At 41.5% G+C, this 21,820-nt stretch overlaps 2 protein-coding genes and 1 pseudogene across 3 annotated transcripts in view; 1 reads left to right on the forward strand and 2 right to left on the reverse strand.

The window, feature by feature from the left end:
* Nucleotides 1-21,820, reverse strand: part of LOC310776207 (uncharacterized protein) — a 90,333-nt gene that overhangs the window by 45,409 nt on the left and 23,104 nt on the right. The window lies entirely within an intron of this gene.
* LOC310777390 (cytochrome P450 2F2 pseudogene) lies at nt 5,276-6,757 on the forward strand (annotated as a pseudogene). The gene has a single exon. The product of its transcript is annotated as a cytochrome P450 2F2 pseudogene (transcript).
* Nucleotides 10,803-20,726, reverse strand: LOC310776208 (uncharacterized protein). The gene is made up of 12 exons (XM_083636394.1): nt 20,642-20,726; nt 20,106-20,141; nt 19,622-19,888; nt 15,875-15,946; nt 14,752-14,871; nt 14,600-14,615; nt 14,438-14,514; nt 13,733-13,801; nt 13,560-13,622; nt 11,884-11,942; nt 11,525-11,572; nt 10,803-11,327 (listed from the first exon to the last, which is right to left on the reverse strand). The coding sequence occupies exons 1-10, from the start codon at nt 20,676-20,678 to the stop codon at nt 11,911-11,913; spliced, it is 789 nt and encodes a 262-aa protein (XP_083492520.1). The 5' UTR covers nt 20,679-20,726; the 3' UTR covers nt 10,803-11,327; nt 11,525-11,572; nt 11,884-11,910.

Raw genomic sequence — 21,820 nt, forward strand, 5'->3', positions numbered from 1 at the left:
GTGTACTCAGCACTAAAATAAAGAGTGATACCTCATCAGACACTATCAAACTGTCAACATGACAATCAACAAAGGCATTGTAGGTATTGTATTGTTTTGTATTGTAATCTCATTTGTCAAGGTTTCTGTCTTTGTCTTGTGTATTTTATTTTAAATGCTGTATAATTTCTAAAAAGAAAAAAACATTAGATCACAAAAATAAAGGCAAAACAGCTTGACTTTCATCAATATATTGACATGATTTATATTCATTACACCCACTCTATTCAAACTCTCTGTGACAAAGACATTAGACAAACCACTGGTGCTCTGTTCATTTAAGCACATTGTCATTATTCTGTAGCATTAAAACACAACAAGTCAGTGTTGTACTCACAGAATAACCTGAGCACAGAGAACGAGGTGCGCCCCATCCTCACATCTGGCTCCGCTCCACTCTGTCTCTCTGCTTCTGACTAACTTCATACAGAGTCAACTGAAAACATCAGTGTGCAGAAAGTGAGAGACAGACAGAGAGCTGTGGTGAAAAAGAAATGACACTTCATGCCAGTATGAGTTTTGACCACCTGCTTCCTTCCTCTTTTGAACGAGCTCATGGGAAAGCGTCCAGGGAAGCCATATAGGGCTGCTGGAATTCACTTTAAGGAGGGGGTGCTGGGAGGAAGGGACTCTCGGTGGGGCCCGCAATGGCCCCGCCGAAAAACAATTGACTTTTTTTTTTTTTTTTTTTTTTTTTGCCATATTTAGAGGAATCTCTAATTTTAAATTAACATTAGGATTATACTGTTGTGATGTAATTATTCAGTATTTTCTCCTTTTCTCACTCATTCAGAGCAAAGAGGGAGATATATAGCATGATGATAATGCTCTCTATCTCCCTATTTGCTCTGAATACACCAGTTAACATGATAGAAATATTATCAGCAAACATAATGACTGGACTAATTATTCTGATCTGAATGGCAATGATTATATCAGAAACATTGACTCCTCTCTTTGCTGTATAGTGGGATGTGCATTTTTGAGTAGGCTATTAAAATAGCATGTCAAGTTCACGTTTCTTTATTGCCAGATTAAACAATTCGTATTGGTTGTTGGTTGGTTCAACACAACATGTGCGCACATGCGCGCTTCTCCTTCTTCTCTAGCCTACAAGCATGGAACTTCCTTGATTGTTATTGTTGATAATTCAATTTAAATAGGCTACATTTTCAGTATATCAATAATGCAATAATTTCCCGAAACATTCCCAAACAAGAAAGGAACATAGTGCACTGGAGAAAAAAAATCTCGCCACTAGGGGGTGCTGCAGCACCTGCAGCACCCGTACTTCCCGCGGCCCTGAAGTCATATGCTATATAAAATAAAATGATTATTAATTATTAAAATGCACGTTAAATTGGACTTTTGCAGCCTAAATGCACATGCACCTTTTGAATACAGTAGTAATAGAATACAATAGAAAAATTGATTGATCCCCGGAGGGAAATTAAAATGTCATAGCAGTCGAGACACAGATGAGCGTTACAACACCAACAGATTTAAAAAAAATTACCCCAGGAGGCTATGCCTCTCCCTGAGACACCGAGGTTGGGTCAGTCTGTTGCTGAAGCTGAGCTATCATGCCATGGAGGGGGGCGGGATGTGTTGTCCATTTTGACAACAGTTTTTCCAGCAATCTCTCCTCCACCTCTGTTACGGTTGGCGCCGTTTCTTTTTATTGTGTTGTAGTAGTGTTACTAAATCTAAATCAATCATCGCCATTTTGTTCAGTTTGTGAACTCTTGTCTTGGTCTTTGTAGTTTTTTGTGTGACTCCTACAGAGTCATCTCCTGTCTGGATTGGTTGGCTTGGGGAGAAGATTGGAGATTGAGAACTGCTGTGGCTGTTGCTTGCCACAGGCTCCTTCATATGCTCCAGTCTGAAGATGGCAAATCAGAGGCAGGCAGTAGCTGAGCTGTGCTACCATTCCCCTCTTGTTTGTTTTTAGCAAACTCTGTTTAGTTATTTGGGTTCTTAGTTCTGTTAAATCATGTGTTATGTTAAGGTGTGTATTTTGCTGCTGGGCTCAATGATCTGTTGCTGCTTTCTTCCAGCCTTAGCTTTGGCTGCTACTCATTACTACTATGGCTTCGGCCTAGTCTTTAGCTTAGCATGACAATGTTATTTGAGTGTAGTGAGTCCATTACCCTTGTTGGTTATTGTGTGACCAATAAATCACACTTACTTTTGATGGTTGTCTGTGTCTAGTTTATGCTGTGACCTAGAATCCCTAGACTGGGTCATAACACCTCCTCCTCCAGTGTGACCAGCCTTGAGTCTGACTTTCCTCCACCTCCTCCTCCAGTGTGACCAGCCTTGAGTCTGTGACTTTCCTCCACCTCCTCCTCCAGTGTGACCAGCCTTGAGTCCGTGACTTTCCTCCACCTCCTCCTCCAGTGTGGCCTTGAGTCTGTGACTTTCCTCCACCTCCTCCTAAATAATAAATAATGATTGGATTTATATAGCGCTTTTCTAGACACCCAAAGCGCTTCACAGAAATCATTATTCATTCACACCATTTGTACCAGTGGTGGTAAGCTACGGGTGATGTAGCCACAGCTGCCCTGGGGAAGACTGACGGAAGCGTGGCAGCCATTTCGCGCCTACGGCCCCTCCGACCACCACCAACATTCATAGACATTCATACCCATTCATACGAGGCAATGAGGGTTAAGTGTCTTGCCCAAGGACACAACGACAACAGCTGGGAGGGAGCGGGATTTGAACCGCCAACCCTTGAGTCATTGGCCGACCTGCTCTACCTCCCGAGCTAAAGCCGCCTTTGCTTTGCATGTCACTGCCCCAGCAACACACCACAGCAAAGAGTATGACCCTCGCAACAACAGACTGATAAAACATGTGGAGCATTTTGTTGCAGACGTTGAAGGACCTGAGCCTTCTCAGGAAGTAAAGCCGGCTCATGCCCTTCCTGTAGATGACCTGGAAAGTGTAATACCGTGGTATTTGTGTCAGATTCGGTGAGATCAAGTTGACATTTCCCGGCAAATAATTTCCCACTTTTCAACATTTACCATACACAGAATATTGATACCTGATACGCTTATGTGTACCTGTGAAATCTCCAGTTTGAGAACAAGTGAATTACAAAATAGGCTTACAGTAATGGTATATCTGCCTTTTCTAACTCTTCTGCCTCCACAGTCCTGTTGGGCCTGTTGATGGTGCTTTGACCTGGGCAGATATGTCTTGGCTCCTGCAGCTGCAGCACACTGCACACTGTGTCAGCCAGCAGGGGGCGCTGTGCCTCCACCAGGACTCTTGGTGACGCTGTACATATTTACCTAACACGTCTCCATCATCTGTTTCCTCTGATGATGCACTTCTTAGGTTGTGTGGGGACGGCTACACTGGGTTTTTTTTTTGGGCCTTTCTCTGGCTCCCATATGGTTGTGTTGTGGTCACAAGCCCAATTCTCCAACCTCTAGAATACATGACTGCTGTCCCTCAAGGTGACCATTATACCTGACTGATCAATACAGGAGGATTGTAGAACAACATGGCTGGAAGGAGAAAATGACCATATCGATATCAAAACACTGCTGACAGCTTGCTGAAGAAATTCAATGTTTATTGTTGCATAAACGTAAAAGACAAAGCTTTAAAAGATACAATATGAACTCCAGCATAAATAAAATACTTTATACAGTTTTAAAAGGACAGAGGAAAACTCCCTGTTCTGTTCTGGTTCAGAGGTTTTCAAAGTGGGAGGCAGACCTCCCCAGGGGGGCTCCAAACAGTTTCAGGGGAGGCTCAGTGAATGGAAGTGAAAAAATATTACATTAGTTATTACATTTGTTATCCAAACGAGATCACATAGAATAGTCTGAATGTGTGTGATTTGGTTAAAGATAGTTCAGAGCAGTAGTTTGGGGGAATTTTACTGTTTTTCCACCTTCCCAGAGTCGGAAACTAATAAATGTTGTCAGACAGACACTCCCCGCAGACAGCTTTGTCTGAGGGGAGGCCCACAGTCTCAGACTTTGAAAAGCCCTGTTCTAGTTAACATCAGTTCATTACATATGAAAAAGCAATTGTGGACATCCCTGGGCTTTCACACAGGTAAGTATAGTGACTTAAAGCTGCACTGGGAAAGACTTGTATGTAAAATCCACCCTGCAAGAGGCTGCGAGAGCAAAGAGTGAGCCATCCCATCTAATGCAGATGCAGCAGATTCTCTCTATTTACAAAATGATATTCTGGTGGCACAGGAAGTGATGAATCAAAACTAAAGAGTTCAATACAAACTGTCTGCTGGTCAGCAGTGAGCAGGGTTCTGTCCAGAGAAAGTTGGACTCACCAGCGGTATACATCTTTTGCCTTTCTGATCCCTTTGGTATAATAAAAGTGATCACATGGTCAATATATATATATATATATATATATTTTTTTTTTTTTTTTTTTTTTATTATGCTATTACAGATACAGGCTTCATGAACAACATTCAGAGAGCCTAGCATTGATCTGCAGCTACTCATACATATATGTCAGACTGATTAAGTATGATAAATAGAAGTCCTTGAGTTTTAGGGTCTCGTGCTGAGGAGGTGCTTGTTCAGTCTCTTCTTGAAGGCATCAACACTGCTTGATGTAATGTCTCCAACAACCGTGGGGGGAAGGCTGTTCCATGTTGCTATGGCAGAGTGGAGAAAGCTCCTGTCCAGGCATTTGGTGTTTGCCCTGGGCAGTGACAGGGCATGGTTGGGTGGGAGCCTCCGGGTGGTTCGACCTGGGACATGAGCAGGGGGTAGCAGCGCTTTCAGGTCTGCTGGGCACTTGGTAGTGTGCATTTTGAAAATAACAGTTGTTGCAGCAACTGTTCTGCGATGGCTCAACTTGGTGATGGCAAAATCCTTATGGGCAGAGTGCTCATCCACACCTATGATTTTAATTGCCTTTTTCTGGATATTATCCAGCTGCCTGAGAGTTGTTTGTGAGGCATTCATCCAGGCAAGGCAGGAGTACTCCATGATGCTCATGACCTGGGTTTTGTAGGTGTTGGCTCGGCCTCTAGGATCAAGCTTGTTGATGATTGACAGCCTCCTGCGTCAGTTTGTTCTTCTGTTTGTACTGAGAGGTTTCCATACTTTCCATCCAAGAATGGATGACCAGGACAATCCAAAGGTTATGTGTGATTAATGTGTCAGAGAGGCAGAGTATATATATGCATGGGAGTGTGGGAGCAACACACAACTAAATCAGTCACCATTCAATCATGTTTGGATCTCTGGTTGTAGTCTGGGTGGCTGTATTTCTTCTCCTGTTCCTCTTTCAGAACCGCAGGACTAAAAACTTCCCTCCAGGACCGCGACCCATCCCCGTCCTAGGAAACTTGCTGCAGCTCAGTCTGGAGAGTCCCATTGCCGATCTGGAGAGGCTGGCCAAACAATATGGTAACGTCTACAGTCTGTTCTTCGGCCCCAGACCAGTGGTCATCCTCAATGGGCTGCAAGCCATAAAAGAAGCTCTGGTCACCAAGGCCGCAGACTTCTCTGGAAGAGCACAAGACCTCATGGTCAATCATTCACTACAACGGAAAGCTCATGCTCCAGGAATCATTCCAGCAGATTATGGGCCTTGTTGGAGGGAGCAACGACGCTTTGGTCTGATGACCCTGAGAAACTTTGGTCTGGGGAAGAAGTCCATGGAGGAGAGGATTCTGAGAGAGATACAACGCCTGATTAAGGTCCTGGAGGAGAGTGTTGGTAAAACCATGACTCCTCAAATATTGTTCCATAAGGTAGCTTCTAACATCATCTGCCAAGTCCTGTTTGATACCCAGCATGACTATGAACATGAGTTCCTCAAGCTGTTTATTGGCATTTTCAAAGACACCTCCAAGATATTGTGCTCGTACTGGGGGATGATTTATAACTCTATTCCAATGGTGCGCAAGCTGCCATTACCCTTCCAGAAAGCCTTCAAGCTTTTTAAGATTGCCCAGGAAAAAAACATGGAGCTGGTGGCTGAGAACAAAAAGACCAGGGTTCCTGGTAAACCACGACATTTCATAGACTGCTACCTGGATGAACTGGAAAAGAGAGAAGATGACGGCTCATCATTTTCAGAAGATCAACTTTATTCATATCTTCTGGATCTTCACTTTGCTGGGACTGACACCACCTCCAACACCCTGCTCACTGCCTTCCTCTACCTGTCGACCCATCCACAGATACAGGAGCATTGCCAGCAGGAAATAGACACAGTTTTAGATGGCAAGGCTCAAGCCACTTTTGAAGACAGACACCAGTTGCCCTACATGCAGGCTGTGATCCATGAGGTCCAGAGGGTAGCTGACACCGTTCCTCTCAGTATCTTCCACTGCACCACTAAGGACACAGAGCTCATGGGATACTCCATACCCAGGGGAACCATTGTCATTCCAAACCTGTCCTCAGTGCTGCATGAGGAGGGACAGTGGAAATTCCCACACGAATTCAACCCTGAAAACTTCCTCGATGACCTGGGAGCATTTGTCAAGCCAGAGGCCTTCATGCCTTTCTCTGCTGGTCCCCGTATGTGTCTTGGAGAAGGCCTCGCTCGTATGGAGCTCTTCCTGATCCTGGTGTCTCTGCTGAGGAGGTTCCAGTTCACCTGGCCAGAGGATGCAGGACAACCTGACTACACACCGATCTATGGGGTGACCCAGACCCCCAAACCCTACGCCATGGCGGTCCGATTCAGAGAGACTGGATAACACAGGCATGACCAGTGTTGGCATGACCAGGCAAGACCAGTGTTGGGAGTAACTCATTACAAAAGTAACATATTACATGTAATATATTACTTTTAACAGTAACTCACATTTGATTAAATCAAAGCACATATTTAAAAAAGATACAATCATTTCCTAATCAAACTGTGTTTTTATGCAAATAACCACTACAGATGACAATAACAAAGGAAAACAATAACATTTAGAATTTGATTGTTTACACTGACTTCAAGGCGGTTGGAATTATTTTTCGGCGATGTCATTCTGCTGCTGCTGTTGTTTTGGTAAAAGTAATGCAAAAGTAGTGTAATAAGTAATGAGTTACTCTACACAGAAAGTAATATTGTAAAGTAACTTATTACTTTCAAATGAAAGTAAATAGTAATATATCTAGTATATTACATTTTGAAAGTAACTTGCCCAACACTGGTGAAGACTGAAAAAAAGGTCTGATTCTCATGAGTGTGCATGGTGGTCCCAGTGCTGATTGATTGATTGACTTTATTTGGTGAATGTCAACATACACAGGGTACAGATACAGGGACAGACGGTCACCGAGGATAAAAACACAATAAAGCCTCAGGCTTATTTCCATTGCGGTCCTCATGAACATCTAACATAAAAGGGACAAATCAAAGACACAAACCATCCCCACAACAGCCTGTTCTCCCTGTTACCCTCAGGGAGAAGATACAGGGTTCCGAAACACGCACAAATCGCTTGAGGAACAGTTTCTTCCCGCAGGCCACGAGACTCCTTACCATACACAAATAGTGTAGTAGCCGTACTGTACCGTACTGTAGCTGCTACCATTACGTATGTCTAATGTTTAATTGTATGTTTAATAAGGAATATGCTATTTGCACCTGTATGTCAAATACGCCGAATTTAAAACGCTGAGTTTAATTGTATGTTTAATAAGGAATATGCTATTTGCACCTGTATGTCAAATACGCCGAATTTAAAATGTTTAAGCACGTCTAAAGTATGCACATGACATGTGCACCTATGTGCAGTGAATAGGCCACTGTCTCTGACTTGTCTTATCACTATACTGCCTTATTGCTTGTTGTGTCTCTTGTTGTTTTTGCACTCATATGCCCTGTTATATTTGTACTATGTTGTAAACGGAGTCCACAGCACAAGAATTTCACACGTGATACTTGTACCATGGAGTGACAATAAAAATCTTGAATCTTGAATCTTGAATTGAACAAACATGAAACATATGGGTATCACCATTTATACTCAAATTAAGGATTATAACATTATTACAATTTTGAAGAGTAATAAAGGCACACTTGGATATTTTACAATACATGAACATTTGTTGTTCTGTGTAAGGATTTAACAGACATAAAAAACAAGTAAAGTAGGGGGGGGGGTTGCGGGGGGGGGGGGGGTGTTGCAGAGGGTAGGGGAGGGAGAAGCTCATCAACATCATGATGAATGAAGCCAAATCATGCTATTAAGAAAACATCCAATCACTTCTTGTATCTTTTTCATTGATCACACCCTCTCTCTAGTCTGCCTGACAACCATTACGAAATATAAAATGTTCATGATCTTTAGCAATACAACCAGGGATATAAAAACAACAACAATGTAATGCAATTTGCCTGGTTATTTTTCTCCCCACAATAGTTTTATATTATTGATACTTTCATTCATTGAAATACTTTTCTATTAAAGGTGCAGTCTGTTCCAATTGACATTTTAGCCCCCCCACACACACACACACATCATGCTTCAGTCTAGTCTTTCTTTGCATTATGCACTAATACTAAATACTGAATAGCTATTGTTAACCATGTCAATTATATGAATATCAGGAAATTTGCACTGAAATTGTGACTATGCAATTTTCTACTTTCAGCATATTTGATGCAGCTGGGTTATTTTAAATAAAAAAGATACAGATGAATTACATCAAAGCCAACATTTTAAATACTCACTCAAAGCTGCTTCATCGTTTGTGCTAAAATTGTATAGCTGCAGAGTGGGCGAGGCCGCGCAGCGGGTGAGTCTAACAATCAAGCGCGCGAGATGCTTAGTATCACAAAATCGCTTAAGCAGTGGTTCTCAACCTGTGGTGTGGGTACCACAGCGACATAAATGGCTACTACACCACAGTAAGCAAGTCTGCTAATCCATTAGGCCTCAAGCTACATTTTGGACCTCCTCTCTATCCTCGAGCAGGGGCCTTTTGGCTGTTCTTCAGTCAGGCTCTGCTCTAAGCTGACCTGGGTCTTTGCATCATCCTTCAAACACTCCTAAACACATCTTTATCAAACGGCCTTTAAACTCTCTACTATGCTGGTTGAGTTTTATTCTATTTTACTTGTTTAATATTATTACTATTATTATTTTTATTTTTATTTTTTTGTACTTCATCTTATGCAAATTGCTTTACTTGACAGTTTATCTGAATGTATTTGATGGAATGGTTTTTGTTTTGTTTTACCTTCATTATGTTTTACGGTATACCCTTTTGATTTACCTGTGTGAAGCACTTTGTAACATTTGTTTTGAAAAGTGCAATAAAAATAAACATTATTATTATTATTATTATTATTATTATTATTATTATTATTATTATTATTAGGACAAACATCTCAGTGGCCCTGCAGTTTGTGGTGGGAACAACAAACTTAAGTCAACAACATCACTTGTCTATATTGTCAGATATTAATGATCTGCTATCAAAATAGTCTGTACAACATAGATGGAATGTGTCATATTTGAATAGCAGGTGCGTACATAGCGTGCCCCATACACAGGGGCGTTTCTAGGGAGTAGCCAAGGGCGGCACTGGCCACCCTTGAAATCTAATTGGCCACCCCAAAATTCTGAGGGTGCTGGCATCTGTGGCGGACATTACTGTCTTTCAGAGGCTGCAGAGGGCTCATTTTTAAAGATACAGTGAAGTATCCTGATATCTGATATATGAAACTAGAGGACCTAAGGCATCCATTGCTACCAACCATGTCATGCTAGCTGGTTGGCAAGGGGCTAAGTAATGCTCCAAATTTAGGCACAATTTTGACGAGGGAAAACCTGTCTACATCCTCCCTAAATGCCGCACTCAGTGCCACCCTTGCTTGAGTCTGTGCCCCACCTGGGCCACCCCAGTCAAAATGACCTGGACACGGCTGGCCCCTATCGTTGCATCGGTGCAGTTTCTAGGCCGAGCGGCAGGCGCAGATCAAAGCAGTGGGCGTGGAAAGGCGCACTTGATATCGTCGTGCTGGCGCTAGATGCAGCCCAAAGCATTACAACCACGCCTTTTAGGCGTAAAATTATGCACCGTCATGCTCATTGGATAAGTGCAATAAACGAATCGCACGCTTGCCTTTTTAGCTCCAATTCCAGTGATCCCGCAAAACCAGACGAAAGCCAAACGCTCTGCCCCCCCCCCCCCCTCCCTTCATCCAGCCTGTCTGTCTGCATTATAGGCTATTATTCCATATTATTATGCTTCTCAAACCAATCTAACTGCAGTTTCAATACTGCAAGCATGTAAATACGCTACACTATAGCAAGATCAAAGTGAAAATAATGTTCTATGCATCAGCTAGAAAAATATAGCCTATTAGATTGGTGAAAGTTTGTCCAGAAAGATATCATTTTCTCTCGCCTGCTGCAGGAAGGATGATGCACATAAATATACCCTACATTATGTCAAGTCATTGCATAAATGTGTTTTTATTGTAAAACTAAATGTGAAATAGGGCCAAGTTATTGGACGGACATCACAGTATAGCAGATGCCATTAGAAGCGCGTTCCGCTGTTACTTCTCTAAATCACGTTAACTCGACAAGGGGTATATATATGCCCAGGAGGACATATATGTTTCACATAGGGTGGTGTTTTCATTTCGAGGTTTTATTTGGTCCAATATTGAAATGTTGACAATGGCAGGCTGTGTTACCATTACACATTAATTTAGAACTACCTTTTATATCTATTTTGGCTCATTTGGTGGCTATTTAGTAGCGAAATGAAGAAACACAATGCATGCTGGGAACTCAGAGAGAGAGAGAGAGAAGGGTGACAGAGAAGAAGCAGTGAAGGCAAAGAATAGGCCTGCTTTTGAAAAGCGCAAAGCGCTAAATGTAGGCCAGCTCCCAAGATATGACTAGGCTGGTATTTAGCGCCGACACGCCCACTTTGGGACTGCGCCACGCCCATTCGGCCTAAAGCGCATTTGGCAGCCTAAAGCCTATTGCTATCTTGCCGAAACAGGCGCAAGGCACGTTTTTTTGCGGTTAAGGCCCGTAATAGCGCCGATGGCCTGTGGGAGAATAGAGCCCGCTATCGTCTGTATGGCCCATACAGACTATAAAAGGGTGGAGCAGATGTTCAGAAAGGTGATACAGTTTAAAAGGCATGTGCTTGATTTTGCATTAATTTGCAGTTAAAACCTGTGTGGTTGTAAAAATGATACAGTGTGTCAGGTAATAATGTATTTTCCTCTTCCTTTTTTCTTGTCTTATGTGTCTCTCGCTCTCTCTCTCTCTTTGGTTGCATGACACATTTCTCTTTACAGATCTGGAACAAAAACACAGCAAACAACTTTAAAACTCAGCCACAGAGCAACAGCCTCCTGTTATTGAAGATGTACTGTATGAGTGCTGTCTGACATTTTACATTCAACCCATCTAACAAGCTGTAGAATGCAGCAAAAAGAAAGAAAACTGAAAAAATGCATGGCAGTATTAGCTCTATAAGTATGATAAACATATTACCATGTGTTGCTCCCGCGTGACTTCAGAATAAACAGCATCTTCAATTTCCTGTGGACCACAAAACAGTTCAATCTAAATTTTAAATGCATGTGCATAGATATAACAATTCATAATGTCTGCATAGTTTTCTCCAAAAATAATCTATAATAAAACACAGACGACAACATGCATCACGAATTAGCTCCCCATGGTTACCACAAGAGTTGGCATTGAAATGGATCAAACACAACTACCATTTCACAAACATGGCAGAGTCATAATTATGTGTGGAGAGGGAGGACATACAGAAGCATGTGAAACTGTGTTCAAGAGCAACATGTTGCATGCAAACACTACTGGTTTATATAGGCTTGACTTACCTTTGTTATCCTTGGCTTTACCTTTATTCACCTGGGCATATAGGTCGCATTTGGGTCTTCTAGAACAGAATACACATTTCAGGGATAATTTGTAAAACAGACATGATCAACTGGATTTGATCTTAAAGTTCAACTGGTTTTAGGACTTCATGTGGCCTTTTGGAAGCATAGCTGGAAACATGTTAGGAAATGGATGGATAGATGTATTTGAAATTTAGGTTCCCATTCATTTTACTCTCAGGTGATAGAAAGGCTTCTGACAGTAAAATGTATCATAGCCAAGTGAAAACAAGTCACATACATGAGATCAGTTGCTTGTGAGCAGAATTTGCTCATGTGTTTACACGCAGTAACCAGGAGGTGTCATATGCCTCCTGGTTAGTGCACCCATATAATCATAATCTTTGAGAGGGCAGTTACAGAAGTTCACAGTGCAGTCGAGAACATAAGCATTTACACACCTATTGTTGGTGATAGATTGCATTTTGAAACACAGCTATCTCTAAGCTTGTTTGTGTTAGAAACTGAGAAAGATCTGAAACACTATGGCTATAATACAAGAAAAGCAACAAAAACATAATTTTATTGCATGGCAGATGGCAGGGTATGAAAATACTGGAGAGGGCACATAATCCCTTGATTGGAATGGACATGACAGTCATGGATATAATATGGATACAAACATATAACAAACAAAAACTCTTTATACTCTAGCCTAGCGATTGGCTGAACTGTATCTGACACCTTGTAAGTATTTGAATTGTCTCGTTATTAGAATGATCTGGGCATTGACAACCCAAAGCAAACAGCCAAAGTGGCTGAGGTGATTTGAACAGCATCCTGACCCAGGATTACATCTGGTGTAATTAGTAATGATATAAAGCAGGGCTGTCCATTTATTTTTCCAGGAGGGCAACATGAGAAACCCAGATTGTTGCCGGAGGCAACAAAAAACTATTGTCATGCCGTAACCTCAAATTTGATCACTAGATTAAATTATAGAAAACATACTGTGCACTTATTCTTCAGCATTTATTATATTGAAATTCACTCAAAACAGCCAGTTTAGGTCATCTGAATAGATTTTTATAGCTTCATTAAGTAAAATGGTCTGGTTTGTCTTAGACCACATGTGTCAAACTCAAGGCCCGGGGGCCAAATCTGGCCCGGCACCTCATTTTATGTGCCCCGCGAGAGCTAGCAAAGAATACAATTTGCACAATACAATTCTCCGCAATACGGCTAAAAATAGCTATTGTTAAATTAAATACAATTTTAGGCTACTAGTTGTGTTTGCCATTGTTTTCCCTATAATTCTACTTTCAAAGCTAGTGAAGTTATTAATTTAAGTTATTAATTAAGTTATTACTAAAGAACAATAATAATCGAATCAGAGGCAATATGAAATATGATAACATAGGTAGGTTAGATACATTTATATTGCGTTAGATTTACAACCGGCCCTTTGAGGACAACCATAATGCTGATGTGGCCCGGGATGAATTTGAGTTTGACACCCCTGTCTTAGACCTTCCGGGCCAGGCAGAACCATCACGAGGGCCAGTTCTGGCCTCCGGGCCGCATAATGCCCAGCTCGGATATACAGTTTCAATGAAGAGTTTGTGTAAAACTCTAGCAGGCTGAAAGTTAGGGAGGATTATGAGTTCTGATTTTACCTGCGGTTGATCGTATCTTCACATCAGAATAGATAGAGCTCTCCGCTGAATCAGCATGCCTCACTGTTGACGATGATCAGATAAATGCATTTTTAAAAACACTACGTTCTTTTTATATTTCACCATTGCTGGCTATTCTATATTCATTCCATGTTTATAATTTATGTACTCACCATGCTTTTGAACATTTTTGAATTCAATCGAAGAATAGGTGACGTCATTGGATTCACCTGCAGCTCTGCCTGCAATATAGATGTTTCTGCTGGAATTAAGTACTTCAGTTATGTCAGTGATTTTAGCATTTCCACCTGCTCCATGTTAATCATAAGTAAACCATTCTCAGGGTCTTCAGAGCCTTTGACAGATTCATAGTCATTAGCCTCACCTACAGGTCAGTAAAAAATCAAAGACATGGTCAAATTAATAATTTTCATTCCATGATACCAAGTTGTAACCTTGTTAGTTTTAACATTATGTCTTGGTCAAATGGGATTTGTTCAGTGGGATGTCATTTTAGAGACAGATGTGTGCAAACCTAGATTGTTTTGTACTGTAGATACTATCAGGTTTTGGTTATAGTCAGGACCCAGGTGTAAGAAATGGCATTATTATTGTTCTGCTGAGCCAACATTTGAAAGCACTGGCTTGTGTGAAACAGTGTTTGATTATGTGTAGGTATAATCTGCATACAATCTTGTGCCATAGAACAGCAGGTTATAATTAAATTCTCTGACCATCAACCAAACTGGTTGACTGTTTGATTTCACAATAGAACAAAGATTGTTCTTTGAAACAGCTCTGAATTGACTAGAAAGTAATTTAGTCTTAGATGTTATGATTAGTTTTGAAAAGCAATCATGGTTGGTTTGAAGGCTGACCATGGAGAGGAGTCTGTCCGTTCCCTTGATCTTGGTCTGTAGAGGAGCCCTGGTTGGTGCTCTGAGACTGGATGGGCCTAATAATAAATGTAATAAATGCAGTAAATAACATGGAATTTAACACTGTGATGGTTAAGTTGAGAGAAATGATGCTGTACTTACCTGCCACCACATGGATCTGTGAAAACACATGTGTTGTTATATAGTCTCATTTTACCAATTTTTCCTCTGCTATTCAGTGTCCTGACATAAGGCAGAGCGAGTTTGAATAGTCACTGTGTAATCCCTCTAATATATGCAGGAAAAAGTCTCACCCCTGGACTTCCTGCGGCGCCACAGCATCAGCAGCAGGAGTATGACCAGTAGCATGACAGTAACCAGTCCAGTGATCAGCCACACATATAGTGACAAGCCAGTAGGCCTAGGCACTGCATCTAGAGAGGTAGAATGAACTGTGATGTCACCAGTATGATCGCTGATGTATTTCAAAGTGAAATAACAAAAAACATGGTTTTGATTCAATTCTGAAAAGCTCTTTGTCATGTCCACATTTGACTGACATGGAAAGTGACTTTATTTGTGTAGATTTAATGGTGTTTCTTTTCTCTCTCTCGTTTTTTTTTACCAGCTACCAAAAATCTGTACTTTAGGCTACTCTGAGCAGCTAAATGCTATATTGGCTCCTATTTTAGTTTTGAACATACAGTAGGAGTCTATGGTATAAGCAACCCAGTCTCACCCCAATGGCGTACAAATAATGTGTATGCCAAAGTCATTTTTTTTTTTTAATTGGTGTTTAATTGGTATTGGAGATACATCCGCCCTGCATTCAGGACTACAGGCAGGGGCGCCGCCAGGGATTTTGGGCCCCATGACAGGACATAGCATGGGCCCCACTGATGCCAGCGTCCGAAGGGCGCCGGCGAAAAATTTGGGGTGTTTGAAGCTGATTTAGAGGATAATATCGCATTTTAAATTATATTAGGATAACACTGTAGTGTTGTCATTATTCAGTCTTAACCATCAATATTTGCTCCTTTTCTCACCCACCTTCATCTCACCACCATCCCTGTTGAATCATCATACTCTCTCTCTGCTCTGAATACACCAGAGGGAACAAAGAAATACTATCAACTAATGACTAGAAATAATATTGATACACATGTGGAGTCCAACAGGAGTGTTTAGCATGAGACTGTTGTGATATCATTATTCAGTCTTAATATCATTATGTTCTCCTTTTCTCATTGGCTGTCATTTGTGGGCTGCTTTTCCTTCCATATAATGGTCATTATGTGGACAAATAAATTGTGTTGATCCTTCTTATTTTTTTATTACTATTATTATTATTATTAGTATTACAAATAAATCCCCACAGACCCACTGCAATTGTGCCAACTACCATGTCATTCAACAATGCTGCTGTGTGTGTCTCACCTCCTTCATCAGTTAGGAGGACTGGTTCATTGGAAGGTGCCGGTGGGGGAGGGGCTGTGTCTGATTCTGCATCTGTTGTGTTAGGCAAGAGCCAGGCAGGGAGGGACAACTGATTTATATGAACGGCTTGCAAACAATTGTTTGCATTGATTAAATGTTCGCTAGACAGGACAGGAGGGAAATGTAAACACTCTGTGAAGTAAGCATATTTCACTAAGGTCTAACAGGGTAATTTCCAGTAGTTATAAAAGTTGAATAAATGTTCAGATGGCGCCAGACAGACTAGACAGTTCTCTAGGTTAACAGAGTGATTCACGTAGCGTAGGCTATCTGCCTCGCCTCACACAGAGACAGGCAGACAGCTGCACCAGTCCAGCTCACTCACCTGTAACCTCGCGTCACCAGGCTCTTCTCGGCGAGAAAGAGCCTGGCTCCCGCCCACAATTGATTTTAGGCTCGTTTGAGATGACTGCCGCCTCGCCTGGAAAGCAGGCGAGAGCAGGCGAGCACAGTCAGGCGAGGCGTCAACAAGTCGAACACCCCCGACGGCACACTCGCTGCTGCTTTTCTTCTTCTACAGTTTGGTTTAACAGCGGTTTGTAAACAAATTAAAACATGCATTAGCGCCACCCACACTCACTGCTCAAATAACACAGATCTTCAGATTCCTTATTTTAATTATAATGTAGGCATTCCAGGTGGTATTTATGTAAAATATGGAGTGACAGCTTGGAATAGATATAAAAGTGAAGTTTCTACACTTCACTGTGGGTTTGTGATGCACCTGTGTTGAACCAATGGGCGCTCAGCTTGATGCGTTTCTCGTCATCCTCTGTCATCCGCAGTCGGGCGCAGTTGGTGGGGAGCAACTGCGGTGCCTCGCTCCAAATCTGTGCCCGCCTCGCTCTCGCAAGAGTCACGTGACTCACGCAGTCGGGCAGGACGGAGCAAGTCGGACAACTTTCTAACCATCATGCAATGGGGCAAGCAAGGCGCTGGTCGAATCTGCGCAGAATTTGCTCATCTCAAACGAGCCTTGTCACCCTACTGGTTCCCGCCTAGAGCCCGCCCTAGACCGGATGGCAGCGTTTCTAGCTCGTCAACTTTCACGTTAACTTGACAATTTGACCCAAGTATCAGAATCCTCTTTCACCGTTTTGACCGGTGTGTCAGGCGGTGGTGGCGGAGATGCCATATTGCATAAACGTTTTGTTTTATGTAACGCTAGCTTTGTTTTGATCAGACTCTAGTTTAGGTAACATCACCGCGTCAAGCTAACGGCAACAAAGACGTTGTTAGGCGCATTGCCATCCGGTGTTAATTCTGGGTCCGGGGTTTACGCCCCCATGACAAAAAGTGGGGTGGAAGGTGCCCAGACTACTCACCTGCCTTCCTATAAAACTGCGTGAGGCACTGTTGGGTAACGCTTTAGAATACAGCCCGCAAATAAGCATGTAGTTAGAGTATAACAACGGGGTTTAGGGCTGTAGTTATAGTCTAACTACGGGGTTTAAGGAGTGAATTATAAGATCTGTACTTATAGTCTAACTACGGGGTTTAAGGAGTGTAGTTATAGTATAACAACGGGGTTTAAGGAGTGTAGTTAGAGTATAACAACGGGGTTTAAGGAGTGAAAAAATACTTTAACTAGAGGGTAACAAGATCTGTACTTATAGTCTAACTACGGGGTCGCGGGCTGTATTATGAAGCAGGGGACAAATGTTTGTACTTATAGGCTAATTACGGGGTACCACACTGTATTTACAGGGTAACTACGGGTTTAAGGAGTGTAGTTAGAGTATAACAACGGGGTTTAAGGAGTCTAGTTAGAGTATACTCTAACTAGACTCCTTAAACCCCGTTGTTATATATAACAACGGGGTTTAAGGAGTCTAGTTAGAGTATAACAACGGGGTTTAAGGAGTGTAGTTAGAGTATAACAACGGGGTTTAAGGAGTGTAGTTAGAGTATAACAACGGGGTTTAAGGAGTGTAGTTAGAGTATAACAACGGGGTTTAAGGAGTCTAGTTAGAGTATAACAACGGGGTTTAAGGAGTGTAGTTAGAGTATAACAACGGGGTTTAAGGAGTGTAGTTAGAGTATAACAACAGGGTTTAAGGAGTGTAGTTAGAGTATAACAACGGGGTTTAAGGAGTGTAGTTAGAGTATAACAACAGGGTTTAAGGAGTGTAGTTAGAGTATAACAACAGGGTTTAAGGAGTGTAGTTAGAGTATAACAACAGGGTTTAAGGAGTCTAGTTAGAGTATAACAACGGGGTTTAAGGAGTGTAGTTAGAGTATAACAACGGGGTTTAAGGAGTCTAGTTAGAGTATAACAACGGGGTTGTATAGTAATAGTATAATTTAATACTGCAAAAAATTGCCTAGTGTCCAAGCTTTTAGGGCCCTTGAAGCTGACAGGGCCCCTGTCAGCTTCAAGGGCCCTTAGAATCGTCCTACCTTTCCCCCCCTATACGGCGCCCCTGACTACAGGAGAGAGATAGAGGACAGCGGGGGGTTGGGGGTTTCAAGTTACTGACCAAACACTCTATTTCAGTGATTGCTGTCAGAATATAGAGCCATTTAACACTTATTTTAACACAAAAACATCGCTGAATGCAGCTTTAAAATAATTGTACGTTTTTAGAATCCACAGAAATGTAACTGTACATTTCTGAACAAAAATACATAGCATCTTTTTTTTACGTGAATAATTAATGTTATATGCGGTGACCTCCAGCCTCTATGACATAATGACAGTCTGAGGTTTATAGGTCAAAGCCGAGTACGGTGGGATTGGCGGTCCCGTAGCGTTCCCGACTTGTAACTTGATGAAGTAAAATCAGGTCAACCTGATGAAGGTCTACGGACCGAAAAGCTGTTAAATAATAAAGTTGATTGCAAGTAAAGGACAGTGTGACAGAATGCTCTTTTTTTCTGGTCTATATGGACTTCTGCTCTGACGCACCTCCACAAGAAACTGAAGGTATATGTGCATTAGCTCCTTTTGAAAAGTGTTTTTGTGTTGAGAAATACTACATAATAAGACAGGGGTGTCCAAACTTTTTTGAATGGGGGCCAGATTAGATCATGTAAAATTACCAGGGGGGCCGGCCAGCTGCTTCTCACATCATATGGGTTATAAAAATAAAAAGGAAAATCACATACATGTACAATACAATTGTACTCTAAGGATTTTATTTACCATCTGAAAACACTAGTTCTGCCTCTGTTGTTCGTACTTGGTGCTTGTCTACACACTGTATGATAGTGCTGTCATCGTTAGGTGAACAGAAAAAATGTGAACTTGAACTTGCTTGATTAACCAACACTGTGTGGAGGGCCACATAATAGTATATTTTGAGAGAGAGGCCGAGGGCCACTTAAGGGGGCCGCATCTGGCCCCTGGGCCTGACTTTGGACATGCCTGATATAAGATATATATATATTGAAAACCGGGAGAACTACTGTGGTTTCAGCGATATAGCAGCGTCCAGTTGAAGAGTGGTATAATTAATACAGCTAGCAACTCTGGTCAACATTTAAGAGCTCTGAACTTTAAAAAAAAAGCTTCCATTGTCAAGATTAAAATGATAATTACATTTCTACATCATACCAGCACAGACAGTGGCAAATATGGTTATTAACTTATTATCAAATAACCCCATGGGTTGAACAACATCATTAAGGAAAGATAAATAAGTGCTATAGGTGATGGTAAACCAGATAATAAGTTTGTTGACTTACCTGATACAGTCAGAGTGACTTTATTACTGTGTTGTGTATAGTATGTGCGATGAGCATCGTAACCATAACACTGGTATTCACCACTGTGGCTTGTTTCTAGAGATAAGAATGTGAAGCGGTTAGACTTGTGGCCAACTTCGTTACCATCCTTTACGATAAACCAATCAGTCCACTGTCCCTCCTTTATGTCACATATGAAGGTAACAGACTCTCCAGTAAATACATGGGACCGGTTGGGCTCAAGGGTCAGCACAGCATCTGTTCTCCCTAAACAAACACATACAGCACAATTAGAAGAAAAACTAAATGCTGGAAATAGCTTTGTTTTGAGAAATATACATGTTGACAGCAAATTGTGCAGAGACAGTGAAATGATATGTATGGAAAAATTTATAGAAAGTAAATGATGAAAAGTGAAAGGTGGAGGTTCATCTTTGAGTGAATGAATACATGTATGAGAGAATAGAGAAAAGTCTGTCATCACCTTGAGCGTGTCCCTGGTAGAGGAGTGTACTCAGCACTAAAATAAAGAGTGATACCTCATCAGACACTATCAAACTGTCAACATGACAATCAACAAATGCAAAACAGCTTAAGTTTCATCAATATGTTGAAATTATTTATATTACACCGGGTGTAATATAAATAATAATAAAAAATAAAAAATAAATCTATAGAGCAGAGTATTGTGGGTGTAATACACCCACAATACTCTGCTCTATAGACCCTTCTCACGGGGGCCATTTTGGGTCGAAAAGCCAGGGTAAACACAGGTGCAAGCAAAACACTAATGAGGCTTTCCAAATTCCAATCATGGAAGTGGGAAAGCCTCATTAGTGTTTTGCTTGCACCTGTGTTTACCCTGGCTTTTCGACCCAAAATGGCCCCCGTGAGAAGGGTCTATTCAAACTCTCAGTGACAAAGAAATTCTAAAAGACAAACCACTGGTGCTCTGTTCTTTTAAGCACATGGGTCATTATTCTGTAGCATTAAAACACAGAAAGTCAGTGTTGTACTCACAGAATAACCTGAGCACAGAGAACGAGGTTCGCCCCATCCTCACATCCAGCTCAGGCAGCCACTCCGTCTCTCTGCTTCTCACTAACTGTTCCACTTCCTACAGAGAGAGGTGAAAACGTATGTTTACAGGAAGACAGAGATAGACAGAGAGCTGTGGTGAAAAATAAATGACACTTCATTTCTTGGCGGTGTGAGTTTGCCTAACTTCTCCTATGAGTCTTAACCATCGCTGCTTCCTTCCTCTTTGTTGAACAAGCTCACAAAACGTTTAGTTGGACCGAGACACATTTTGTCTTTTTATTGCAGGCGTCACTTTGTGCTGAACAGTGGGACAAAAATGCTCAGATGAAAAAAAACATTTGAACGGTCTTCAACATTTTAATGTCAAACAACAACAGCATGGCAGTTTGAGCTGTCACCTAAAGTTAGTCAACAGTGGTCTAACTTCCCCTGTGAGGTGAGAGACATTTTCGACAGATTGTCTGCCCCGTTTAACACGTGTGCACATGTGTGACATAATCATCAGTAATGACTAAGTGACTAAAGGGCTAGAACAGTCTGGTAAGTTCAGAACATGACATAACTTACTGTAATGCAGCCTTTAAAAGCAGGAAAACACAACACTTCACCATATTATGATATCCAAAATCTAAGATGATATTGTATCTTTTTGAGGGACAATGCAAATTGCTGTAAATGTGCCAGTGTTAGGCAGGTGGCTAATTTTCAACTTATTTCAGGCATCTAACAAAAATCCCCAAACACAATTACCCCATTAACTATGAGGTGAGGGAACCAAGGACCTTAAAAGAGAAGGATAAGACATCACTCACATCACCACGTCCGAATTTTGCATTGGGGCCAGACTTTGGGGCCCGTTCTAATTGTAGTGAGCAAAGAAAAAAAGGAGAAACAGTGAAGAAACAAACAACAACCAAATATGGCAGACATTGAAAGGGATATTGTACTCACTGCCTTCCAAAGCTTTGAGCCTTTCACATTTCAGTGACCTAGCAGAACGCATTCTGAAGAGGATCTTGTCTCTTCTAAAGAGAAAACAAGAAATGAAATGTGTGGTCCTGGTATTTGACAGCTATGACTGACAAGGTGGACTTGACAAAGGTGGAAGTACAGATCACATTGCAAAGCAGAATTATACATTTTATATAGTTTTATATA

Source organism: Poromitra crassiceps, assembly GCF_964638095.1.
Source record: "Poromitra crassiceps genome assembly, chromosome: 5".
In the NCBI taxonomy this organism is placed as follows: domain Eukaryota; kingdom Metazoa; phylum Chordata; class Actinopteri; order Beryciformes; family Melamphaidae; genus Poromitra; species Poromitra crassiceps.